This window comes from Rhagoletis pomonella, unplaced genomic scaffold (genome assembly GCF_013731165.1).
Source record: "Rhagoletis pomonella isolate Grant_MI unplaced genomic scaffold, Rhpom_1.0 Rhpom_scaffold_00012, whole genome shotgun sequence".
Taxonomy (NCBI): Eukaryota; Metazoa; Arthropoda; class Insecta; order Diptera; family Tephritidae; genus Rhagoletis; species Rhagoletis pomonella.
In genome coordinates this window covers 17,240,575-17,255,595 of record NW_023458566.1, presented here as the reverse complement: position 1 = coordinate 17,255,595, position 15,021 = coordinate 17,240,575, and the positions used below count along the sequence as shown (strand labels likewise).

The 15,021-nt window shown below is 35.7% G+C and overlaps 4 protein-coding genes across 5 annotated transcripts in view; 3 read left to right on the top strand and 1 right to left on the bottom strand.

Moving 5' to 3' along the window:
* Positions 1-1,216, bottom strand: part of LOC118747964 (signal recognition particle receptor subunit beta) — a 1,533-nt gene extending 317 nt beyond the window's left edge. The window contains exons 1-4 of one of the 2 annotated variants that reach the window (XM_036482204.1): positions 898-1,216; positions 531-837; positions 317-442; positions 29-246 (exon numbers count right to left, since the gene is read on the bottom strand). In XM_036482204.1, the coding sequence (XP_036338097.1) occupies positions 51-246; positions 317-442; positions 531-837; positions 898-1,003 (735 nt within the window). In that variant the 5' untranslated portion in view covers positions 1,004-1,216 and the 3' untranslated portion in view covers positions 29-50. Of the gene's footprint in view, positions 247-316; positions 443-530; positions 838-897 lie in introns of both variants that reach the window. The other variant, XM_036482203.1, reaches the window with a different exon arrangement.
* A 2,177-nt stretch (positions 1,217-3,393) lies between these two features.
* Positions 3,394-4,048, top strand: LOC118747963 (thyroid transcription factor 1-associated protein 26). The gene is made up of 2 exons (XM_036482202.1): positions 3,394-3,649; positions 3,706-4,048. Exons 1-2 carry the CDS (start codon positions 3,488-3,490, stop codon positions 3,940-3,942), a joined length of 399 nt encoding a protein of 132 aa, XP_036338095.1. The 5' UTR covers positions 3,394-3,487; the 3' UTR covers positions 3,943-4,048.
* A 579-nt stretch (positions 4,049-4,627) lies between these two features.
* LOC118747608 lies at positions 4,628-5,497 on the top strand. Its single transcript, XM_036481659.1, has one exon. It carries the CDS (start codon positions 4,628-4,630, stop codon positions 5,495-5,497), a length of 870 nt encoding a protein of 289 aa, XP_036337552.1.
* A 146-nt stretch (positions 5,498-5,643) lies between these two features.
* On the top strand, positions 5,644-13,414 carry LOC118747962 (the record flags this gene model as incomplete). The annotated part of the gene is given in 4 exon segments (XM_036482201.1): positions 5,644-5,754; positions 6,342-6,589; positions 10,322-10,711; positions 13,103-13,414. Coding segments are annotated over 4 exon segments (1,007 nt in total), but the record flags the coding sequence as incomplete, so codon positions are not given.
* Positions 13,415-15,021: the final 1,607 nt, after the last annotated feature.

The window sequence follows — 15,021 nt, the reverse complement described above, 5'->3', positions numbered from 1 at the left end:
GAAAATCTCGATGATCGCACCCAGAAACCTTTGATTAATTTAAAATTATTTCACAGCATTCTATCTATCCAATCAGATAAGTTATTTAATTGATTTTCCTTTGCGGAGCTTTCAAAGAATTGTACATTTTGCTGAACGTGTGAAAACTCAAAATCCTTGCCATCTTTACCCAAAAACACAGACTTAGAGGGATCATCCTCTCCCACTGATTGTAATTTACGACTACGAGTCACCCGAACGATATTCCTGCAAAAAAAAATGGGCAAATTAAATTTGCACATTTTTATTAGATTCAACCATTAATCGGCCCACTTACAATTCTTTTTCCAGTACGCTTCTTATAACATGTGCGCTTTTTGCCGTGCTGAGATCTTGTTTATTGCAAAGCACCAACACCGGACAAGACTGGGTAGAAGCATCTGTGAGCACACTGTAAAGGGCGCTATTTAATGAAAGAAAATTTGAGTTGATGATACGAAGCATACATATTTATGTACATATATCTGTTAATAAACTTATTGGGTACTTACTCAGCCACGTCTCGAACTTCTTTTTGTACAGTCACAGAATCCACCACAAATATTATCCCTTTAGCAGACCGTTTGTACTGATCAAAGCATTTATCCCGCACTCTATAATGGCCAGGAATGTCGATAAGACGACCGGACATGCGACCAGAACGGTATTCTCCCAAATTTTCCGTAATAGAGGTGAGAGTATTCGGAAATTTATTATGTAGGATTTGCATAAATATTGCGCTTTTCCCAGACTCGGTTAAACCGGTTAAAAGGAAATCTCGACGACCCAGCGAACGCCTCCGCAATATCAATATAATCGCTGCAAATGCATAAAATTTGTACCCTTTTATTTACAAACCAGATATTTATGTGCACTAACCCATTATAATGAAACCCAAAACAGCAGCTAACAGGATAGGTGTCATGTTCAGCTCCGATATATTCGTGGTTGCATTTTCTCCATCAGTTTCACTTATTTTATCCATTTTTATATATTATATTTTGTTAAATTATTATATTTAGTTTGCTATGGACTTTTCGTTCTTCATCTGTCCAATAAGAATACCAAACAATAGTCGCAGCAATGAGGTGACAGCGCGTATCGACACGACACGCACTCAATAGTAGTGTTGCTGTTCTGCGTAGAAGTGGAAATATATCGACGATACTATCGGTATATCAATAGTTTGTGTTTCAGAAAAATGCTATGGACGTTTTAAGACTATCGATATTATCGGCTGTAAAGCTTTGGTTTCCACGAAAGCAGTAAATAGCGGTCGTAACTTTGGTTTTACCAGTTTTCAACTAAAATGACGACAATACACAACGTAATGTGATTTGACAGCACCGTAATTTTCTGACGGCAACATCTGTGTTTTCGCGCCATCTGTGGGTCATCAGCGTGAAAATTGAAAAGTACGTTCCCTGCCAGTGATCGGAGTCCACTCCGATCATGGACATTTTAAGCCGCTTGACTTTAAATCAATTCCGTTTTTTTACTCATGCTCTGCACCTCTTCGCCTATTTTTTTAGTGTTCACCGCCAGATTTCAGTAAAAAAATAAAGTTAAGACAAAATACACTGACAAAAAAAAACTGGTTTATAGAAATGAATCAATCAAGGGTAATTCTCTAGTATAGGGTAACAACAGAAAAAAAAGGTCCGGAAAAGTCGGGAGGCGTACCAAACGACGCGTTTCGGTCACGCTATTAACAATCCGGAGGGAGAAGGCTAATATTGTTAACCATTTAAAAGTTATAAACAAACAACTTTTGTTAAATTTCGCTGTTTTGTATAGGCAATTACCCCGACAAAAATTAACTAAATCACCTGTTCTCACTTTTTAAACACTATTAAAATATATAATTCAACTTAATTATTAAACAAACACATAGTTTTATCAACCTAAGGCAAAAACATAGTGACGCGACATAGAGAGCGAAAAGAAATTTTCGGATAATAGCGAAGAAAGAGATAAGAAAGTGAAGCAACAGTCAGCTCAGAAAGCAACGAAAACAAAAACAAACTCCTCTTTTGTTATATTTCCCAAAAAACGGAAACTTTTCCAAGTGTTTAAACTGAATGACGGTTTCGAGATTTTGATATAGTTATACCTATTTTTAAGAAAAGCCTCTCGAAAGGGACAGATGACCCAACAACCGTTATGTATAGACGGCTTGCTTATATAGCAGCGGAAATGTAGTGCGCATATCTTCCCATTCCTCTAATGGGGTGCTTTTCAAAGACGACGCTGAAGCATAATAAGGGCCGGTTACTCAATGTCGGATCGGAGGTAGAAGCTCCGGTTAAATACAACGACTGCTTTATCGATCACATATTAGATGCGTTCCAGCGATTTTTGGACTAAAACCTGTAGAACTGTCAAACAGCAAAATATCTCTCATAAGGGAGAGCAATGGTCGAAGAATTGAGAAAAACTGCTGGACCGCGAAAACCCATTTCCTGCAGGTATATAAATGTTAGATGTTTGTTTACGAAATTATTAATTCAGCCAAAAATTCTTACACACAACATTTTAAGATTTCTTTATTTTGGTAGAATTGGCTTCTATTCTGCTAAAAATACTTCTTATAAATTGAATCAGCTCTTTCACTGTTTACGAATGCAAAACTGACCTTCATTTGACAGTTTTCATGAATTCGCAGGAAGAAAAACTGCGGACTAAATCCTGCAACTTCATACTGAGAGTAAGCATATTTTACTCTCACGAAAAAGCTCTCAGTTACAGGAAATTTGTCAGCTGGAACGATTTTCGGATGATGTCGAAAACGTCGATAATGATGTTTAACCGGCAAGTAGTGATAACCAGACATTGAACAACCGGCCCTAATACTTGCACTGCTATACCATTTTTACGTAAAAATCAAAACCCAACAGAATTGTACATTTTAAATGCTATGCGTTTGGTAACCGCTTAAGGCTTCGTTATGCATACTTGGCGTTGCTTGAGAGTTGTCACATAAGGAATCTGTTAAATGAGCTTCGCGTGTAAGCGGTTACCCAACGCACAGTATTACATACGTAAAAGTCTGTAGGTTTTTGATTTCTACGTAAAAATGGTATAGCAGTGCATGCAATGCCAAGTATGCATAACAGAGCCTTTACACGCAAAGCCCATATAATAGATTCTTATGTGACAAATCTCATGTACCGTTAAGTATGCATAACTGGGCTATGACTTTTGCACTTCCGATACAAGTACTTTTTTTCGATACCTACTTGGATCGCAGTAAAAACTATCGAGTACAAAAATAGTTGGTAACTTGAGAAAGGTATCGAGTATGTACTTGGATTTACCAGAGAACGTTCTCTGCATTTACTTGTATCGATTCCTCCCTATCTACAGCTGATATGTGATAAACAAAACAAAATAGAAAAACGTGCATTATTCCTTTTTTTTTTGCAAAACAAGTCACAATTATTTAAATAAAAAAATCTGCATCACAAAAATGGGAAATTCCAAGCAAAAGGAAGGAGGAGGTAAATCCATTTCGAAAAATCCAACCATGAAACGCAAACCGTCTGCTCATAGCAAGCCACAAAATAAATACAACAAGTCTCACTTGCCCGACAGAAAAATGCAGTGGCGCAGAAAAAAGCCGCAGGACGAGGTACTTTTTCAATTTTCATAAAGTATGATTATTTTATTAAATATTTTAAACAATAGGCTCGAAAGCAGAAAATCAAAGAGCGGCAAGAATTAAAAGCTCAAAAAATAGCAGAGGCAAAAGCTGAAAAAGAACGGGTGCAACGAGAAAAGGAGGAGCGTGTGCGTAATTATAAAAAGAAGCGTTTAGAAAGGACAAAAGCATTTAGTAAAAAAACACACCGTGGACAACCGCTGATGAAGGATCGCATGCAACTCTTGCTCAAGCAAATTCAGGAAATGAAGCGTACCGGATAGTAAAAATTAAAGATGAATACATATAAGTAAATAACTTCATAAATTTTACTTAGTATGTGCATACCTATTTGTAGAAATAGTTTTTAATAATAGAATTTAAAAATAACATGCTCTGAATTAAAAACAAGTTGCTAATGCAGGGCTTAATAGGTGGTAGATATACATACATATATATACATAGCTGGTAGATATTCACATACGTATACAAAACCGCGTATAAAGTTAATGCAAAACCTCGTTGTGAGGTTGCCAACATTTTACAGGAGTGAGCACAACCTGTGTTTTTTATCAAGACGATTCTGTCCTTTATCGCTAATTATCTCTTATATAAGTAATGATATTTTAGTATGAATGGATAAGGGTTTGGGTCAAGAGATTCCGCTGAGCAAAAGTAATTTTTGGCTCAAATGTCAGTTACGAAGTTTTGTAGGACCACGATAAGTGGTTTTGTTTTTTAAACGACGATGATATGTACGTATACATAGGTTTGTATTAACGGCAAGTGCATAGGTATTTTCCAAACCTACTTGCTGAATAAAATATGCAGATATACCTCGATTTTAAACTCCGATATTTTTGGCGTGAAATAATTTTAATTTTCAATCCAAGCAGAAAATTTTTTTACATTTCACCAATAAAAATTAAATCTATTTTTATAAAATTGCCTAATAACTAAATTCTCAAAATGGCGCAAAATTTCCTGTACATGTTTGAATTTGTGGTCGATGATCTACTGATAACACGGCCCAATCATTGCGCCCCAGAAGAGTTCCCTACGTGCTGTGAAATCTGCTTTCGGTCTAGCGTTTTTGTTTCGATTTGTGATCGCGAATTCGGTCAATGCGTAGACATTTGCGCTCCCAAGTGTGGAAAATGCTGTCTATTCTCACTGGAGTCGCCAGTAACGGAAAAAGATCGTCTGATTATTCACATCTACAAGAAGAAGACCGATAAATGCAAATTCCTTGTCGGTGCTACAGACATTCCCATAAAGCCACTTTTCGATAAAGTAACGGAAAGCTTCAATATCGAAAATCCCAACTGGATGGAGCAATTGGCCAAGCATACGGCCCGTATGCCTTATCCGAAGACTTCATCCAAAACCACTGTCGTCGATAACGATTGCGATGAAGATAGTATCGGACGGCCTGAACAAATGTGTCCTACATCAGAACTAACCAAACGCTTGTTGCCCCTCTTCAATATGAAGCACATGCAAACCGGTAATTTGGTGCTTATAATGCGTCTCGTGTGCAATGGGCCAACGATTGTGTCTAGCTTCCCATTCTCACGCATTTGTTCAACGGGTTGTGCCAAGAAAACTACACCATGTCCCTCTAATTGCGCGGCCATAGAATCGCCGCAGTCACAAGGTGTTTGCCCGATGCCGGATCCTTGTAAAAAGGAAGAAAAGAGTGCTCCTGTTTGTCGCAGGTACTTTGCCTGCAATGCAGACAAGGGTTGCCCTTGCGAAGAGTGCGAAGACTATTGCGACAGGGGTAAGATTTCGTTTAAGATTCTATGTAAAAACAATGTCAATAAAAGATCAATATAATAAATTCAAATTTATCTCCACAGAATGTCCTAGTGGATGTAAGAAAAAGAAAAATCGGGCTCCGCAAAATAACTGCTGCCCAGCTCCAGTGCCGTACTGCTCGCCACCGCCTCCGTGCTGTCCGCCACCGCCTCCGTGCTGTCCGCAACCGGATCCTTGTCAAAAGAAAGAACAACGCACGGATATGTGCCAACGATATTTTACCAATGAACGTAAGGGCTGCACCTGCGACGAATGCATGGATGAATGTGAGGCGGGTAAGTGCCTTAAAAATATAAGTATACCTTTGTACTGCTGAAGTGGATCGTACCCTTTTTGTTGCATATATGTATGTACATACATATGTATTATAAACCATGCTCTTTAGTCATATATTTTTCCCAAATACAAGTTTTTCCTTCAGAAACTAAAAAAATTAAAACTTCAACATAAAAATTACTTTTCAATATGGACGTAATGCTTCAACAATTGCTTGCGATTTATTTATGCGCACCCGATATTTTTTTTTCGTCCTTTTGCGGCCACTGATAACGAAACGGGTGCGATTCCATAAAATTCGTTGCGCAAATTTCTCGATATATATTTTTTAATTATAGCCAAAGCTAGAGCATTACGGAAACTGCGCTATTTAATGCAAAAATATGCTGGACAAAATTGAAAAAATTTAGTTTTCAAAATTCAAGATAAAAAATCTTAAACTTATAAAAAAATCAGTAAACTTTGAATTAATACTTTTTTCCAAAAAAAAGTTGATGAAAAGGGTATGCTCTTTAATTCCGCACTGTATTTAGCTGTATTTACGGAACTACTTAGTATTAATTTTACCTGTATATCCGTGTAATAGGAAGCAGCGAAGAAGATTCCGACTCATGCCAGCAATGTGGCCCACCGCAGATTATGCCTCCGTGTTTTGTTGTGCCCACTAAACCAGAACCCGGTCCTGAGGCCTACGAGCAGTTTGAGGCTTGCCTAAATGGTAGTGGCCTAGTAATACGTGTTCTCAAGAATACTTACGTAGTGGAAAGTGCTGACGATGGTATGCAGCAAGGTGGTCACGACAGTGGTAGTGATTGCGAGGGGAAGAATACGAAGGTAAATATAAGTTCGAATTGTGTAGGTCGCTATACAAGATATGGATATAACATACCTCCGATTTGATTTCTAGCACTTCTTTAAATTTCATTAAATTTATTTAATTTAGTTTTGCTTTATTTTATTTAAAATTTGTACATGCTTTTATTAAACTTGCTTAGCATGTATGTATGTAAGTATGTTTGTTTGGGTCTAATCTTGCAATCAATTTTTAATAACTTCCCGAGGAACTAGCAACTTGAAATTTCAAACTTAGCTCAGAACCTGGTGACAATGCTATATGACTACGGTGACCATAAATATATTTAAAAAATGCAGGACAATTTACCAAAAAATTTACCTACATATAATTGCGTTGTATAAAAATAACAAAAATGTGCTACATATATACATTCCTCGTCATTTGAATAGCGCACCCTTTTTTTGATTTTCTTTCTTACCAAGTATGCTTGACAAAATTTTTATATGGAAGAAAATGCGCAGCACCGTGAACAAAAAAAATTGTCGCCCCTATGTTTATTTTTTTTTTAATTTTCAAAAATGTTTAAAATGGGATGTAGAGGTAGAATATGCTATATTTTTATAAAAAGTTAATGAATATTAAACAAACAAACGGAAAACTGTACCTAGTAAGTATTAAAAGGATGCGCTATTCAAATAACGAAGATGGTATATTTCTTAATTTAATCAAATTTTAAACTTTAAACATAAATCACATTTGCTTCATTGGTATTAATCTTTTATAAATGAATATTTACAAAATTATAATAAGGCATATTACATATTACTTTACACGAAATATGAACTTCCGTAAAGCAAATTTTTTTAGGCAAACTTTGGGTCGTTGAACACGAAAAAATACCCATGGTTTCAAAGAAGTGTTTTCGAGATTTGTTCGAAAAACGTATTTTTAGTACTTTTTCAGTTATTCCTCAATATCTCATGAAACGACCAACAGTTCGAAAGGTATTGATGGGCTCTTTGCAAAAATATATATTTTTTGTGCAGATTGTGTTCCGTAACATCTACATTTATCAGCAGATTTCCATTTACTGTAAAAAGAAAATGATTGAAATTTCAATTTTTCGATTTTGGTCGCTTGTGTCACTAATAATTTTCATTGAAATCGGCAAAGTAATATATTTTTGTAGGTCGCTTATGATGATTGGATAATTTTTTCATGAGACATTGACGAATAGGTCCGAAATGTACCAAAAACACTTTTTTCGAAAAAATTACGAAAACGCTTCTTTGAAAAGAAAATCGGCTTGGAAAATATTTTTTTTTCTTAAGCGATTACCACAAAATTTGTAGAACAGTGTTATCGATATATTTGATGCTGGTCTTCAATTTTTCGTCACCCATTGTCCATATCCGTACAATATTTAGAACGCATTGACTAGTTGAACCTTCAAAACCAACTTACACTGCTTTTATTTCGATTAGGAAAAGTTAATCTTAAAATATCGAAGAAAATGCGGGACAAAGGCAGGACACTTGGAAAAAATCAGAACATTTTGGGGGTTTTCTGTTTTGAAAAACTTCGCAGGACAGACCTTTAAATAACAGTACGATCCCGCAAAAAACAGAACGGATGGTCACCGTATATATGACAGATGAATTAATGCGCTAGTTCTTTGAAAACCACCTATTTATAATCCCATTCGGTTCAAATTTGAAATGTATATTACCTACATAATGTGACCAACCGTTTTTCTTTCGGAAGTACAGTACTTCTTTTTGAGCCGTTGTACTTCCAAGTACAGTCAAATGTACTTTTTTGCAATATTTTGTACGCTGATTTGATTTTTTTCAAATTATTCGGTCTCTAAAATGTCAAATATTTTTCATTTCTTCTCATACAAAATATGTACTCTTTGATTTACAAGAAAAACAGTTTTTGACACTTTAGATGCAACAACAAAATACACATAAATGTTGCAAGTGGTTTTGATTACTTACATCTCGCAAAATAGTCTCGTATTGTACTTATCTTAATTTTTGAGTCTCTAACTCGCAAAAGAAAACCGAAATAATTTCAAATTTATCGAAGAGTTATTTAACAGTTCGTCGGCAATGATTTTTTTAATTTATTGTTTGTTTTTAAATTAAATTGTTCAAAAATATTGTTCCCAGCATACCAGCGAAGTCTGCAGAGAGCACAATTAATGCTCCTAGGGAGGCTGCGAAAAGAGTACCAAAGGAGCATGCTCGCAGGAGAAAGGTGCATTCTCAATATAAAAAGCAAATATGATTTTGTGAGAAAGACTCCTTAAATCCTCCGATGATAACCATGACGGAGTGTTTTCGGTATGCTCTGATATTTAATAGACCGGCAAGGAGGCTTTACGGGATTTTAAAATGTTCTTAATTTTGTTTATAATTAATAAGTGTTAAAGTTTTTTATCATTTCTTTTTATCGAAAAAACGCTAAATTCAAAAAAAAATCCTGAAATAAATCACACAAATATTTTTTATCTTGTTTAAAATAGGTTCCTTTTAGGTTTGGAACCATTTGGTCCCGCTTTATGGGATTCTTTGCCAGAACCGGCATACTTTCTAATAAATACACCTGAAAAGACCTAAAATTATGGTGGATTTCCACTCGGCAAACATTTTAATGACAAACTTGGGCATTAAAAAATATTCTTGTCATTACCTTAAAAAAATAGTCATTAAATCCATTTCCACATGGCACTTTTTAAATGCCTCCAACTTTTTGTAATTTCAATGCCTAGTGGAAATTCGACATTAGACAAAAGTAATTTTCTATGCATTAAATGCATTTGAAACTTCCATAACATCAACATTTCTTTTTTGCGGTGTCCCTTTTCAGGAATATTCGGAAACGACGATCAATTTCTTCTTGATTGAAAATTTCTTTCTAAATTCACCGACTAGATAACAAAACAAGTAATTTTTAAGCAAAGAACAAAACCGACTTCAATTCACATATAAAAATTTAAGATTATCGTTAATTTTTTCACGAACCAATTATCTGATTTAAACAAAATTAGTATGGGACCACCTCTGAGTTACCACCTTTCCGATGAAAAATTCAGCCTCATTGCGTAAGTCGTAAGCGAGGCTAAATTGTATGACTCGAAAACAGTAGCATTGTCTATTGTCGTAAGTAAACGATCAAAATCGTCGAAAACTATACAGTGCTGCCGAGTTTTTCCGTTTTAATACACTAGTCGAGTGGAAATTTTAGGCAATGACGTGAAATTTTCGTTACGATTCGACTCTCGAAAAACGACTTGCATTCGACACGACTGTCGCAATGAGGGTGATTATCGATATCGGTTAACGTGGTCCAAGTAACGTGGTAACATACATAATGAAAAAATATTCCGACGAACTGATAACCTTCTCCTTTTTGTGAAGTCGATTAAAAATACTTTATATATTCGGAGCGCTCCGAAAATACTGATTGGGCCTCTCTTCCCCCTCTTATCCACACAAAACCGGTTTCAGGCGGACTGAGCAGTCCGGTGTGCGGAGGCCCATTCGAGGTGTTGCTGTGGGCGTTTGTGTGTGGATTTTTTGCGTTCCTTTACTTTTCCTGTTATTTTCTTTTAGTGAGCGCATTTTGCTTACGCTCTGGCATTTTGAGACTTTTCAGATTTTAGTCCAAAAGGATAAGGAATGAACCTATTAATGATATATCTTATGTACTTGCATATTAACTTATTTTTATAAATCATTATATTTTTTTACATTTACCTTCAGCAAAACAACAACCAATGCGAGACCTTGAACGAGATTCTACAACGCAGTAGTTTCGCCAAAAATCATGTCAAGCGACGCACAAATGGTTACATCATCAATGGCCCGAGGTTGCCGAAAATCCGAGCTAACATCAAATACTCCGCAAATGATTCATGCGAACCGGATAATTATTGTCTACCCTTCAATAAGATCAAATCAATATGTAATGCAGATCAAAAACTAGAGCTCTACCGTCGTAAAGGACCCTGCTGTGACGACGACAGTTGTGGTCCCATTGCACCACCATTGCCGGCGCGGGATATACGAAACTGCTGCCTACAAGTAGATCCTCAAGATATTAAAGACACTTTGAAGGGCATAAACACAGATACCAGAAAAAAGGGTATTGAGGTAAGGCGATAAATAAATAAAATATTTAAAAACGCCAGATCCTCTAAATGGAGATATTAAAAATTTCGCTCTCATATCCTTTTGATTTAGTTTCAGTATAGCATTCAATTTATTTTATTTGGCATTGATTTGTAAAAATAGGCAACATAGGAACAACCATACAAACACTACACTCACCCACTGACAATCAGAGTGTAGATCTCCAATGTTTCTGCATTGAGACACGTTGCTCAAATACTATGTAAATAAACAAGCCAATAACGTTTGTTTGTGCTTTGTGCATTTGCATTGTGCGCATATTGCGTCAGTACAATAGCAGATTTCAGATATAATCGGGAGATGAAAAAATGCAGCCAATACCATTTTTTTTTTTTTTTAATTTGTGCTTGGATATGGCTTGTGATGTTGGCTTATATAAGTAGTTGTTGTGTGCTGCAATAAAAGGTAAATAACAATAACGGCTGCTCGCGTATTTGTGTGTATGCCCATATGTGTACATTACTTGCACTTGTTGCTACCTCACTAACTTATGTGTACTACTATGTAGTAGCAAAAACCCTGTAGGGAAAACGATTGTAACTGAAATTATACACGCTGCTCTTATTTGCTTTATTTTTAAGAACCTCCACAGAATATCCCTCTGTGAGTGTTTTTTTTTTTTAATTACAACTGTCTTAGATAAATTTGTAAAAATTGATATATCCTGCTGCGTACTGACATACATATGTACATACGTGTATCAATGTTTTTATGTAGTTATTTCCCTCAATGCGTATCAGTGTGATCCAGCTTCCTTCGAATGCTTTCAATCGCAAGATATCGCCAACGCAAAAAAATTCCACATAGCAATTGCATCAAATCAGCTTCAACCAAATCAATGCAGCATACAAATGTATATATGTATATACATATGTAAGTTAGTGTAGTCGCTGAAACAAGCAATCCACCGTAGTTAAGTCTTATTGTATGGAATCAAGTTGAAGCACCGATTTGCCCCAGTTTGCGTGATTGTTTTTTTTTTTATGCGGTACCTTTTTCACAGTTTTCCACTAATCCATTCATTACAAATCCATGTTATGAATATAGTGTTTGTTTTTTTTGTGACGCTTCTGTTGCATAAACGCTCCATTTAGTGAAGGATATTTGTATGCCCATGTGTGTGTAGTTAGTAAGTGGAGTACATTTATTTCAGTGCTCTTATGTAAGTAGTACAAGTATGCAAGCTGGCAAAAGATTGAAAGAAATTTTCACTCTGTTGATATGACTGAAGGAGGACTTTGCCTGTATATCCAGAGTCAAAGTTTACGTTTGAGAAAAAAAATGAAAGTTCATAAGTTCAAGGTTCATAATACACATACATGAGTATGTACATATGTATGTATGGCAAATTTCATGACTCCCATAAAAAACGTGTTGCCTAAATTCATTAAAGTACGGAGTGAAATTTGCTTCAATTTAAATATTTTTCGCAGAAAACATTTCAGAATTTGGTTGAAGAACGACGCCCTAACTCAGAATTCGATTTAAAAACGCCCTATCAGCACGATTTCAATATATTTTCAGTTGAGATAGGGCGTTTTTGAACCGATTCTGAAATAGGGCGTTTTTGAAAACTTTTCTGAGATAGGGCGTTTTCGAACTGGTTGCCGTGATAGGTCGATCTCCCACTCAGGAGCCTATTTCATAAAGTGATTATTTTGTAACGACGGGCATTTTTTTCCGTATTGTCAGTGACAATTCGACAGTTTGGTGGTTGTTTTGTTTCATAAAAACAATTGTCACCACCGCTTCAATTAAATGAGAAATTCCATTGAAAATGTGACAAATTGTCATTGTCCGGTTTTAAAATTGTAGTTGACAAAATTATCGTCATATAAAATTTGTAGGTAATTCGTACATACATATGTAATAATTGCATTTGCACTATTTTAGTTTAAAGAAGTATTCGAATTATTGAAAAGTAATTTCATTACCATAGACATAAATACATTTTCAAAATTATCCTGTGAAAACTTTCCGACGGAGCTATCTAGTTTTGTCTCTATTAAACCCCCTCCTACATACAGCTTTGGCGTTGCGTTGTCGTTGGCGTTGGCGTCGCTTCGACAGCTGACTATGAATACGTGCATTTATATGAAAGTCTTCATATAACCAAAATTGGGCAATGCCAACGCAAAAGCAGAACAGAAAGATGGCCAACTCTCACACTTTTCTCACTTTTCTCTTGGTGGAAATGCCCTATTAAATTATGATTTTTTATTTTAAAGATCATAACTGTTACGGTCCCTGCATTTCTTGCATGGTTTCAACTTGATAATCCTCTAAGCACAAAATTAGAAAAAAAAATGTGTTTTTTCATTCGTTTGATTGCCGAAATTCGTACCATTCTAGGTATGCTACAGAACATGTGAAGATACCGATAGCGACGTCTTTCTGGTGAAATTAGGCAATAAGCAGCACTATCGCCCTAAGCGAAATACCATCGAAATCGAATTGAAGACACCGAAGCAGCCAATTATACTGCCCAAACAGAAAATGACCACAGAGACGCAGATCACCGATAAGGAGCTGGACGAAGCGCTCGCTGCCTTGTGCGCTGGTAATAAGAAAAAGGGAAAGAAAGGGAAAAAGGGAAAGAAGACGAAGTAATAAACTAGAAAATTTCTAAATATTTCGCGCTAAAATCAAAATGTAATTAAATTTAATTTATTGTATTTTCTTTAAATCAATAATTATCAAATTTACTATCAAAAACAAAAACAAATACTCATATCGTAGCTAGCATATTAAACTATCGAATGTGTGTTTCAGGAGAGTAAAGAAACTGCTGTAAAAAATGCCATTTGGAAAAAAGTGTGGCATTCGACACTTTGTTAAAGTCAGGGCTAGAATCGTAACATCCGTTCACGGATCGAAAACGATACGAAAGAAAATTGCGTGATACGTCAGGCAGTATAAGCTGAATGGCATGTATGTCATAATCCAAAAAATGTGTTTTTACGTGACGAGTAGTACGATATCGTATGTGACGATTCGAGCCCAGTATCATCTGCTTCTAAGAATACTAAAAATTCGACGATTTGCCAATTTACGTATCATTTAAAGGCATGGGTATCGCAAATGAAAAAGCATTTTGCACATTCGTTAGTTTGATATGGTAGCGAGACGATACGATGTTCATACATAACATTTTGGCTGCATATAAAATTCGCACTTTATTAGTGCAAATGTATTTTAACAGCATTCTTTGCTGAAAGGCTGTTAAAGAATTCGAATTTGTTGCGGATATCAGGTTTGTTCGTCGAGCAAAAAATTTGTACGAATTTGTACGAATTATCACGATTTTTGCCCAAATCGCGTTCGTGCAGACCAAAAAATTATCCAACACTCAAAAATTGTGAGAGCAAAGTGACAGTTCTCTTGGAGAGAAGTTGCAAATTCTTGCTGGAAAAAATTTTGCCAGCAAGAATTTGCAAACACGAAAAACATGTGGTTGTGGCGCATGGTTGCATTTTTGTCTACAATAATTTGAATAAATTAGTTCGTTAAATTTAAAAATTTATAAACACGAGCGATTTGTTTATGAAAAAGGAAGTAAATAATTGTTGATATAATTAATTTAGTTAATTCCAATGATTTGAACTTAATTCGGCTGAAAAAAATGGTATTCGCAATAGGAATGCAATTGCAACCAGAGTCGATTTAAGAAACCCGACAGCTAGTACGATGAAGAAATTGAAATGTATGTTAAAGAAAGTCAGAACAACAAGAAATATACATGTATATCCTGTTTTTGGCCATCCGAAAGAATTTTAAAAATTCTATAAAAATTTTTTATGTTTGAAATGCAATCGTGGACGCCAGCTGGCAGCGAAACTTGCAAATTCCTGCAAATTTGCGTTCGTGCAGAAATTTGCAAGTTTCTCAACATGAGAAAGAATTTGAGAGAATTTTTTCTTACTCTCTGATATTTTGAGTGTTGGATAATTCTTGCTGGATTTTCGACGAACAAACCTATCATCTATGAATGGCTCGCAAGCGTATGCATGTACATACATAAATGCCAGCAGTGGCATGAGGAAGTCATGTACAGCATCGCTTGGAATTACTGACACGTTCAACTCGCGTCTGTAATCGCTGCTATTTGCAGTGTTGCAGTTAATGGCGGTAATTGTAGCAGATGCCAACGTTGTTGATCGCACTAACGGCAACAAAAAAACAACACCGACACTGCACATTCGTTAAGAGCATAAAGGCTTTTTAGATAAGTCGAAAAGCGCTCGCAAAATTACCCCATTCAACTAGACGAG